Below are 12,376 nucleotides of genomic sequence, written 5' to 3'. Positions count from 1 at the left end.
ACATCTTGTGGTCATAGGTCTCTGCATTCATGCACATTCTCTGAAAAGAAAGGCTTCTCTGCTTAAGGCTAAGAGTGGTATTTGTCTATCGATATAAGTATAAATAAAGTTATGTTGGTTTAGCTAAACATCTTATTTTTAATTTTGATGCTGAAGTTGTATCCATTTGTTCTAGTCCTTATGGAATAGATAGAAATAGTACTGTAAACTTGTACATACTTTGCTGTTTACCACATTGTTGGGGGTTCACTCTTCTTATTAATCTACAATTTGAGCTGTGACTTATACTTCTCTTTTTAAAATTAAATTTATTGTAAAGAACTTGAAAATAAAAAAAAATCATGCAGTGAGATTAGCCAGACCATATATATATATATATATATATATATATATATATATATATGAAGAAATTTCTATATTTTGTACTTTTGTACATAAATTGTACTTCCCAGTGTATCATTGCTTTCTACCACTTTTTTCATCTGTCATTTTGAACATCATTTGTTATTTCTGTATATAAGATCTTGTTACATTTCTCAGGCTGGCTTCAAACTCTTGAGCTCAAATGATCCTCTCACCCCAACCTCACAAGTACCTAGGATTATATAGCCCTAGGCCACGGTGATCAGCTGTCCTCATTCTTTTTAGCTGCTGGGTGGTGGTTAAGGCAGGAACTTATAACTAGTCTAAGTATAGAGAATAAGTGCCTGTGGAGTGCTCAGCCACATATGGCACATCTATGTCACCACCTTCTCAAGGTTCAGGGACGATAGCAGAAGGATGATAAGATCCAGAGGTTGGGGAAGAACAGAGCAAATGAGTGATGAAACATGTCAGAGTTGCTGCACTCATGAACTTAAAGCAGCTGTGGATGCCTGTACAAGATCAAGTACGCCAGCATTCTATCATAGAGGGGCAAGGAGTTCATTAGGACCCCCCCCCATACACACACCTTTGGTGCTATGGACAGTTGATTGCTTCTAGAGGAGGGAAAATCTGTTTTCTTTAAAGTTGTGACTCCTGGCAAGACTATCACTCCAGTGGATGGCCCCACACCCAGAAGTACGGGAGTCAAATTGGGGTCAAATAGGTTATTAAATTTAAAAGTAAAAAAGAAGACATATAGTGGGGGTATGGAAAAGTTGGGGGGACTACTAGTGGGGGATACATTGTATGACATTCTCAACGAATAAAATCTTTTTAAATGAGATAAAACAAAAATGTGTGCGTTTAAAAAAGGTTCTACATGGAAAAATGTATATAGCTTGGGTGTAGCTCAATGATAGAGACCTTGCCTAGTGTGGATGAAGCTCTAGGATCCATCCCTTGGGCCGAAAACAAAGTGTGTTGTAAAAGGAGAGTTAGCACTTGCAAATGAATCTCCCCAGGTTTCACTGGAAGGCCGTGGAAGGTGAATATAGTAGGGAGAGTAGGAAGCTCCTTCAGAGAAATAGAAGTAAGTTCAGCTTAAAATCCTCCCATAGAAGCTGCTGTTTCCCAAGAGGAATTTACAGAAGCAGGCAGTAAGATGCAGTGGAATATGCTTACACTTGAACACCAACAAATTCAGGTTTGCATCACCTGCCTTTCCAAACTGACATTACTGACCACTTTACCCTGGGTGCTTCAGCTCAGACCTCAGAATAAAATACCCCTCGTTTTGCAGTTGTGAATATTTAGCAAACTGCTGTGGTATTGAACAAACCTCAGGTCCCTTCAAGGCTCACAAAAGGAGATGAAGGTTCTTGCCTAGTCCCCTAGTCCGTAGTGGTTTAACCATTCCAGATCACTTGGTGGCAGCATGGAGATTCTTTTCTATTTTAATAACTGAACAAATTCTGTCACTAAAGAATAAAGGTTAATTGCAGAGGCATTTAAACTGTTGAAAGGGACTGATCAGCAGCCAGAAATATCAAAGGCCTGAATGCTGGCAGCTCATTACCATCTGAATGGCACCCAGCCTTTGTTAAGGGCTTAAGAGACTTTATTATAAAGATTGGTCTAAGGATTCTGTCCCCCTTAATTACCCACTTAATGTCAAGAACTTGCTTGTTGATGGGTCAGTCTCTCAGGGCCTTTGGCTTGGGTGGGTTTGAGTACTTGTATTTTGAGTGGGCAGCTGGCCTGCCTCTTATTCTAACCTCTACACCCCCACAGCCAAACTGGCCAAAGGGCTGCATGCCTTTCACTTGCCTGCCTCTAGTAGTTTAAAAGAGCTTTAGTGGAGTTCAGTTCCTATAAAAATAATTAATTAGTAACTGTTGTGTGCCAGGAACACAGTTGGAAGATGTTTACCACCTAGTAGAAGAAGCAGATAATTAAACTGAAAATTGCAATGTATTCTCCTTGCCAGTATTATTAGTTAAGATGAGGACAGTACCAAATGGTCAGACCTGAAATCACATACACACAAAGCAACACTAAACGGACTCAGCAGGTTGTATTTATGTATTTGTGTATATGTTTATACATAGCAAGAATAATCAAAAAGTGGACATGAAATTGAAAGGTGGTAAGCAGGGTATGGGAGGAAAGGGGAGAGGGAAATGGTATAATTGTATTTTAATTGAGAAGACATTTTGAAGAAATCAGGAGAGAGGGAGACCAGGAATCCATTGTCTTCCTCACACCCAGAAGGAAGGCTGCCTTTACTTCTAAATTTGTACTTCTTCATTTTCAGATGAGACTCCAGTGAGATGCAGCCACCTTAAATAAATCAAGACCAGATATGGGGGATAGGGGACATTTAAGGGAAAGGGTTGGCTTAAGAGAAAGCTAGGAAATTCTGTCTGCAATAACCATGGTGTAGCCAGAAAACGCTAATCTAAGCAGTTCAGTGCAACAGTTGTCAAAGGTTAGCAGTGCCTATAATGGAGGTTCTTAGAAAGATAACAAATTGCAGAAGAACTGTCCTCTCTAAAGGCTTTTTGCCTTCTCCTATAAGCGGTGGGTAGCCAGTGGTGAGAATTTACACAGAGTAGAGATCTGACAATCAGATTGCAAGAGCTACTCCCTAGCTCAGCATTTGTCACTCCAGGAATTTGCTTTTTCAGTCTTCTTTGTTTTGTAAGAGATGAAGATGGTCAAGGGACAGTCAAAACTAGTATCCTTTCAGATTTCTGTTTTAACTGTGGGACTAGAATGGCCACATTCCTCACTAGAATGACTAGTAGGCACACTTTCCACTATTGTTTTCTAAGAACAAAATGGAGTGCTAGGAAAGCCCTCCACCTCTGGGTTGTACTCCTAATCTACTTTGCTGTTCATTAGACCTGCTGTCCCCCTTGCCTTGCACACACTCAGGCCTTTCTCCTGCCTCCCAACACCCTTTACTACCTCCACATCTGTCTCGTAACTCCTTCAGGGTTGCTAACTCAGGTCCTTCTCTTGCACTTTGGCTCCTACTCATGTACTATCTTGTGTGGAATGGCTACCCACTATACTAGTCTTTTTCCATTGTGTTTTTTTCTTTCATGTATGGTTTAGGCCTCTTCTTTTTCTATTTTTTTGGTGTCTCTTACCTCCTTTAGCACCTAGCATAGTCCTAGTTACTAGAAAAATGAATCTTTTTCATCATTTTCTTTTTCTTCTGGCAGTGTGTGTGAGCACAGCAAAGAGAATCTTATGACACCTTCCAATATGGGGGTGATCTTTGGGCCCACCCTGATGAGAGCTCAAGAGGACACTGTGGCTGCTATGATGAACATCAAATTCCAGAACATTGTGGTAGAAATCCTGATTGAACACTTTGGCAAGGTAATCATTTCCTATCTTTAATCTCTCCCTTCCAAAGAAGTGACATCTGTCTTGTCTACCTTTTAACTGTGTTTGTCTATCTGCCTGCCTCCATCCCTCCTTTTCTCTCTCCTTTCTTTCTTTCTTTCTTTCTTTCTTTCTTTCTTTCTTTCTTTCTTTCTTTCTTTCTTTCTTTCTTTCCTTCCTTCCTTCCTTCCTTCCTTCCTTCCTTCCTTCCTTCCTTCCTTCTTTCTTTCTTTCTTTCTTTCTTTCTTTCTTTCTTTCTTTCTTTCTTTCTTTCTTCTCCTCTCTCTCTCTCTCTCTCTCTCTCTCTCTCTCTCTCTCTCTCTCTCTCCTTCTTCTTCTTTCTTTTGTTTAGATTTTTAAAGCAAAACATGCTATAAAAGGCTTGGCTATCCTGGCACTCACTATGTAATGTAGATCAACCTAGAACTTGTCATGCTCCTGACTTATCTTCCAGACTATTGGGATCACAGACACAAAGTTATGTGTCTTATTATTTGGTTCAAGTTGACAGTGAAAAGAAATCCCACTATGCCACAATGACATGTTTTTTGAAGATCTATAGATTAAAAATAGGGCCTTGTACACAATAAGGAAACACTCGACCATTTATCTATCTTCAAGTCCTCTTTTTACTTTTTTTCAGTCAGAGTCTTACTAGGGTGTCCTCGTCAGCCTTAAACTCACTCTGTAACCCAGACAGATCTTGAAGTTACAGTTCTCCTGCCCAAGCTTCCCAAGTATCTGAGATTACAGGTCTGCACCACTAAACTTGGCCACAATGATGTTTAATATTAAATCTAACACTTGGCATTTCATCTATTAAGCAACTGTTGCTTGAACATGTACTATTTTTATTATCAGGCAAATGCTGGGAATATTAAAGAAAAAAAGCCAATGACTGTTTCTACGACATTAGCCATGGAGTGTGGTGATATATTTAAGCAGAGGACAATGATAAGGAAGAAGGTGATACATATACAATGAAATTATAGGATAGAAGAGTTATAGTTCTTCACATAATACCAAGTCAATGACTGATACCCCCTAATCAAATGACAGATTAATAAGAAAAAAAATAAACATCTATGTAAGTTTTATATGACATATGAGTTGGTAATACTCTAGAATAACACCCCCAAACAACAGGTAAACTTGTACTGTATGATGAAGTATATAGTTGTAGAGAAATATGACTGTAGGACAATAGGGTCTGATGGAGTGCTAATACACTGGAGGCAGGCCTATTTGTTCTAGTTTTTTTTCTTTTGGTGTTTCTGTACCTTTGAAATTACCACTGTTTTCTTTGGATTCCTCTTGATTTAACTTACATAACATACTTTAGAAGAAAGTCAGAAAATTCTTTTATGACCTGCTTCAGTGAAAATGGGTAACAGAAGGTCTGAGAACCCTTACGTTTGATCTTTCCTCAAATGTCAAGTCCCATATTTCAGGATAGCAAATCTTGAACCCCCTTTCAAGACCATAAATAAATCAGTATATTTATTTTAAATTACATCGCTTTCTAAAATGTTTCAAGGTAGAGTATTTGATGTCATGTATAACTGATAAGGCAGCATACATTATAATTTGGTCAAATGAAAGGGGATAAAATAAAGGGAGACAAAAATGAACATGGTAATGTGGTCGAGACAAGAAATACTTCTTAACATGTATTGTTCACTTGCCACAAATGTCTTATATTTGTAAGAGCTTTTTAACAGACAGTGCCCTCCATGGGAAGCATTATTTTAAAGGAACTTTATTTGAATTGTGGAGGCTGATAGACTCTGAGTCTATCCATAGCTCAAGTCCAAGCTTGATCACTTGTTAACAACATTAAGTAAGATGCTCAGGTGCTGAGATGCTGCACATAAACATACTATGGCTCTAATATAAGAGATGTTTATTTCTTGGTTGTAAAATAACCCAACCAAGATGACTTGATATAATCAGGATTCTTTGTTCTTTCTTAGTGCTCTGAGCCTAATATCCTGCTTTTGCTCCCATGGTCATTCATTCTCTACATTCTAGCAGTTGAAAAGAATGAAAGACAGTAGAGTTTATAACACTTTGCTTTAAGGTTCTGATCTGGGAGTTAGACATAGTTTCTATTACATTCCATTTTCTAAAATTTAATCTTACAATCATATTCACTGAGAAGAGATGCAGGAAACTAGTCCTTGCTTCTTTTTCCTTGTTTTTTTTTAAGCCACAATCTTGCTACAGAGCCCAAGATGGCCTTGACTTTGTAGTCAGTCTGCTCAGCCTCCCAAGTACTGGGATAAAAGGCATATGTGGCTGTGCTGTCTCAGGAAGGTAAAGTCTTTAGTCCAGAACATTCCCAACTGAGACTTAAAAAGGAATAGGAGAAGGCATATGAGGAAAAAGTGGGCTCTGCTATATTGTCTGTGTTACCTCAAAAACCTTTCATAACTTTTCTGAGTTTTGTGATCAGAAATTCAAAGAGGATTATAACCTTGGTGATAGCCACAGGTCCAAGGTTATTTCTCTAGGAAGTGGCAAAGATAATGAATGCCAAAATTCAGTTAGGAAGAAGTCAATTCCAGTCTTCCATAGCACAATAGGGTGACTATCACACATAAACTATGCTGAAAGAGGAGAATTTGTGAGTCTCATCACAAAGAAACAATAAATATATAAGGAGATGGAAATACTATTGGATTCTTATGCACTGTGTGTGTATGAAATTATAACACTGTGCTACATATATATGTATAATATGTGTCAACTAAAAATGTTAACAAGAGATATTCTGACTAAGAGCCAAAGTACTACATTAGGTACTACTGCATTACCAGTCATGATGTGTAGTGACAGTTTGGGGTCTATACAATGCACCTTGTAATTATTATTATTAGTAGTACTGTTATAATTAGGGCTTTCTAGAGAGGTAGAACCAGTATGTTACATATTTAGATACTAGAGAGGAGCCCTATAAGGATAATGTGTTTATGGCAGCAAAGAAGTAACAGCACAGTCCATCTATGATGGGCTAGAGACTCCAGGATTCAAGTAGTATGACTCAGTCAAATTCCAGAGGCCTAGAACCAGGGAAGCCAATAGTATAAGTCATCTTAGACAGAAAGGCTACAGACAAAGGGATCCTGGTAGGGGTGATACCCTGGTGTAAGAGCAGGAGTGCAGAGGTTGGTGGGTCGATAGTCCTGATGTCCAAAGCATCTGAAGGAAATTCTCGTTCAAAAATTCGTCTTCTGCATTTTCATGGCCCCAAGAGATCAGATGGGTTCTTCCACACTGAGGGTAGCTCTTCCTTATGTCGTCCACTTAGACTCACAGGATAACCTCTTTTGGTAACACCTTCATTCTCACTCTCAATAATGTCTCTAGAAATTCCTTAATCTGTCTGACACTTAAAAATTTTCATCACAGATTCTAAAGGTGAACAAAAAGGGAAACAGGCAAAATGAGTTGCAAGCAGATAGCCCAGTATGAATAAAGGTCCCAGACCTGGTATTGTGTTACTAGAACGTGACGTGGCAATAAGTGTAGCAGATTACACTGGAGGCATCCAGGGCTCAGGGCTGAAAAACAAGTGGCTGCATAGTTGATGAGTTTGGAATGTGTGGATTTTGTCTTGCCACTGCTAGGAAAGCATTGCTATAGTCAGCCTTATGTAAAAGGGGCTGTGTTTAGGTGTAGTCTGAAGAACAGTTCGCACTGTGAGAGCAGTGCTATAATCTAAGCACAAAGAAATTATATTCTGAGTTAGGGCAGTGGGAAGAAGAAGAAGCATTAGGACTTAGTAATTAGAAGATGCGAGGGAAGGGGGTTTCTGATGCCTAGATTTCTTATTTGCCTGACCAAATGAATGTAGCCACTCTCTTTATTGTAAGGAATATAGAATGGGAAAGTTTGGGAGAGATGAAGGAAAGCCCAGTTTGATGCAAGTTAGATTCGACAGTTCTGAAGGTATGCAGAGAACATGGTTAATGTGAATCTAAATAAAGGGTCACTGAACTTTTTCTTAAACAACTATATTGTAAACAGTTTAGGATTTGGAGGCTACAGAACTCTGTCACTGGCCAATGTTGACTATAGAGTACAGAAGCAACCATATGTAAACAAGAGTGGCCGTGTTGTACTAACTGCTTATAAAATAGGCATTTAGGCCCATGGCCTATAATTAATTAAGCCCTGGTGTAATGATTAGATTTCATTTATTGATGAGTTGATTTATTCACAAAACATAATTGTCTATCATCTATCATCCAGCTGTCATATCTGTCTTCCGTCTGTCCATCCATCCATCCATCCATCCATCCGTCCATCCATCCGTCGATGCCTGTGTGTGAGGTTTTCTTTAGACATAGGAAATAGGCAAATCTATGTAGACGAGAATAGATTCAAAGGATAGCAAAGGAAGTAGTAGGACTTAGAATCCACTGCAAGGATTTTTGGCTTTATTGTCTATGACAAAAAGTGGATTTTCAGCAGTGGAGTGACATGATTTTACTTATTTTTTATAGAAATATTCTAATTTTTGTGTGAAAAATAGCTATAGTAGACAGAAATAGAAGAAGACTAATTAGAAAGCCATTTGATTTTATTATATTTTATTTTATTTATTCATTCATTTATTTAGTCATATATCTTGTTCATGATTTTCTCTTCCTCTAATTCTTCCCAGATCCTCCCCACTGACTTAACTTAATGTTCTTTCTTTCTGTCTTTTCTCTCTATCAAAACAACAATAACAAAAAAACCAAAAATCAATTCAAATCAAACAAGAAACCAGTAAGAGAGAAAATGGCAAAGGAAAACAAAGTAAAATAAAAAGCCACGAAAAATGTACTTTGCTTTGTGTTGGCCAACTCTAGGCATGGGGGCTACCCTGGAATGTTTTTGATATAACAGTGACACTATTGAAGAAAACTGATTTTCCCTTCCCCAGCAGATATCAATTGCAATAGCTTCTTGGTTAAGGATGGGACTTCATGTCCACTTTCCCTTCTCAGTGCTGGGATTTAGTCCAAAGTCTCTCACTCTCTGCACATTGTCCAGTTGTGGGTCTCTGCATTAACTCCTATTTGTTGCTGTGGGAAGTTGCACATGCATTGCTAATGAAAGTGAATCTCAACTTAAATCTTATAGCATGTGCAAAAGTTAACTCAAAATGGATTGTGTAAAAAGAAGCAAAATCATCTGAAAAAAAAATGGAGTATTCGGTTGCAGGTAAACTTTTGAAAAACTGCATAGGAGAAAGTCTGCAGGCCCTTGGACTTTTTGAAGAGTTTTTCAGCATGACACCTAAATCCAACCCAGAAAAGAAAAACAAACAAACAATAGATTGGATTTTTATCAGAGTTGCTGCCAAGTGGGCAAAGGATTCATGTCTAGAATATATAAAGGATTCTCAAAGCCAACTACAAAGAATCACACATTGTAATTATTAAACTGGGTAAAGTTATGAACAGTATGTACAGATGGCAAGTAAGAAATTAGAAGTTGTTCGGGATAACTAACCAGTAGGGAAATACAAATTAAGGCCCCAATGAGATAGCACTACATATTTACCAGACCAGCTAAAATAAAAAATAGTGACAATCCAAAATGGTGATGTGGGTACATAGAAGCTCTAATGTGTCATGCTTTTCAAATGGGAATAAAATATAGGACAGCTTCTCTGAAAAATAGATGTGCAGTTTCTTAATTAAAGCAAAACAAACCAAGCATGGACTTCTGTGGAACCATATTTTACTCTCCTGAGCATTTGTCAGAGAGAAACAAAAGCTGTTTACATGAAACCTCTGCAGGGATTTTAATTTCTCCATTATATTACTACTGTATGCCAGGCATTATTGGAGACATTTTACACTAAAGTTCACATTAGGAGAATTGAAGGTATAGTCAAGTAACTTGTCCAAGGTCATGGAATGAGCATGTTTTGGAACTCAGATGTAACACAACTCAAATCTACACTAGGCTACTTCAGTGGTGGGGAGAATCATTAGAGATGAAAAGGCCAAGGATATTTGAGAATAGAGTTCCCAAAGGGCCATCCACATAGTGAAGATTTGTGTTCGAAGATGTCTGTGGTAGTTTGAATGACAGATGTCCCCCATAGGTTCAGATATTTGAATACTTGATCGCCAGTTGGGGGGCACTGTTTAGGGAAAGTTCTAGAAGCTTTAGGAGGTAGAGCCTTGCTGAAGAAAGGACACCACTGGAGGTCAGCTTTGAGAGTTTATAGCTTTGTCCCACTTGCCTCTCTTGTAGTTTGCTCTGCTCTGTCTGCTTCCTATGAGTGGATAGAAATACGATCTTTCTGCTTCCTGGCCTTGCCTCCATTCCATACTTCCCCACCATTTTGGACTTTCCTTCTGGAACCATAAACCCAAATAATCTCTTTAAGTTGCCTTAGTCATAGCATTTTATCACAGCAACAAAAGTAACTAATACAATATCCTAATTTTAACATTTGGTGGTCAACTTCTATATCTTGAGTGAAGAGTTTAGCTCCAGGCAGAAGGGGGCCATGGAAATGCTTCAGTATGTCCTGACTTACTTCACTTTAAATGTCCTTATTCATTTGTGAGTGGATAGAGGAACGATGATGGAATGTTTAGTCTGTTATCAGTCAAACTCCTCAGATTTCTGGCTGGGTGGTGGTGGCACACACCTTTAATCCCAGCACTTAGAAGGAAGAGGCACTGTGAGTTCAAGACCACCATGGTCGACAGAGCAAGTTTCAGGAATGGCCAGGGATACACAGAGAAAGCCTGTCTCAAAAAACAAAAACAACAAACAAAACCAACAAAACCCACAAACCTCCCAAAAATTCTATAAATTTTAAAGATAAAAGGCCAACTTCAATTTTACCAAAAACATCTGCTCTTGAGTAAGTGACCTTAATCCCAATGGGGTTTACTTCATGTGAAACATCTTATGTAGATATAGAAAACAAACTTCTAGTTTACTATGCATTTATGAAATTGCCCTTTTTGAAAAAGAAAAAAAATGATATGTGAGGTTGTTCCAGAAATTATGGACCGTATGTAGGTGTAACTACCTAGAATAGTTGTGGGGATTAAAAGAGATAATATATGTGAGAGTTGAGGCCGCTTGGTAAGTACTAGGGATTATATGTTCCTGCCAAGTTGTTCAGCTAATGGGATATGATTTTTCAGTTGCCATATATTATAATTTCAGTAATATTTTCCATCTATGCTTGTTCTTTAATAGAAAGGGCTTAAACACACTGGCTTTAAGTTTTTCTATCAGCTTCTTTTTTTTAAGACTATCCAGATAGTCTGAAAATAAAAATTAAATGTATAAGGCAAACTGATGTTTAAAGGAGTCCATTCCTAGATCTGTCTTGGCACTGTTTTATTTTTCAAAGTAATTTGAATCATCTCTGAATTTCTAAGTAGGAGAGCAGATAAGTAATGAGGGAAAGGAAGTTCTCCCCCTATACTAATCCCTTAGAATAGCACTGTCAATTATTCTGAAGTTCTCAGTCTCTTTAGCTCATGGAATAGTGTGTAGCAGGGTTCCCGAACCCGATACTGCTGGCTTGAGACACAGAGGTAATTTCGATTGACAAAGTAAGGTTGGTTTTTGTTTTCTGAACATTTTGTTTTGGGAATCTGTTGGAAACTGCAGGGAAAGAGAGAGGCCGGCCAGCTGGGAAGGCAGTTCTTAGTGATTTAGTTCTGAGGATAGATTTGTATGTTCCTTCAGGAGATGGGATATGGGATGGATCCATTTGAATATCAGAACTAGAAAGTGACTTTAAAGATCTTCTGACCCAGGCACTTCATTTTACATAAAGCCTTTTCTCTTTGCAAAGTGCACTACTCCAACGTCATTCCCACTCCTAGTCTTTGGAGTCATATCCCTATGGTTCTTCACAAGTACTTTATAAAAGGGCTCAGGTACCAGCTTTGAATCCTTGCCTATCTGCTATCTCAAGTGTGCTTTGAAAATGCATTTGTCAGCCACACAGCCACACATTAGCACTTTCCTCATTTATTGCTCTTGATTGCACTGTGTTAGTGCTAGAAAGCAGTTGGTCAACTTCCTCAGACTTAGATTTTTGTGCAATAAACCTGGAATCAGGCTGGGTGCAGTGGGGTGAACTGTACTCTTAGCTCATCTAGTCCTCATTCTGACTCTGAAATGACGCTGAGATACTGAGTGTATTAAGTGGCAAAACTAAGACAAATCTAGTTCTATCGGCTTAAGGCTGCATCTCAAGGAATGGATTTTTTCCACTATTTTCAAGTGAAATATTAAGAACAGTAGTCAGTTGTGCTTGTCTTTGTATCACTGACATTGACTTAGTTGTTGTTGCTTCTGTTAAGTTCCCTCTGCACTGCTAATATGTGTATTTGAATACTTTCATTTTCCTTATATGTATTTTTTAGTATTGGGGATGGAACACAGGGCATCACTTATACTATGACCTGCTGTACCACTGAACTACAGCTGTAGTCCAACATTTCCCTTCTAGTGAGTGGGTAATTGCTTTTCAATTATTCACAAAGTTGCTTCATGGTCTTAGTGTAGTTTTCTGGGAAAGAAATTATTTTCAAGGTAATTAGGAAATCCACTACTAATATATGCCAAACTG

General features: G+C 38.3%; 1 protein-coding gene across 1 annotated transcript in view; it reads left to right on the top strand.

Moving 5' to 3' along the window:
• The window catches only part of Ophn1 (oligophrenin 1), a 348,861-nt gene that overhangs the window by 293,194 nt on the left and 43,291 nt on the right, over positions 1-12,376 (top strand). Inside the window, exon 19 of the mRNA XM_059250481.1 lies at positions 3,597-3,756. Coding sequence (XP_059106464.1) covers positions 3,597-3,756 — 160 coding nt within the window. The remainder of the gene's footprint in view (positions 1-3,596; positions 3,757-12,376) is intronic.

The sequence above is a fragment of the Peromyscus eremicus genome, chromosome X, assembly GCF_949786415.1.
Source record: "Peromyscus eremicus chromosome X, PerEre_H2_v1, whole genome shotgun sequence".
Classification (NCBI taxonomy): domain Eukaryota; kingdom Metazoa; phylum Chordata; class Mammalia; order Rodentia; family Cricetidae; genus Peromyscus; species Peromyscus eremicus.
This window is presented reverse-complemented; position numbering and strand designations above follow the sequence as displayed.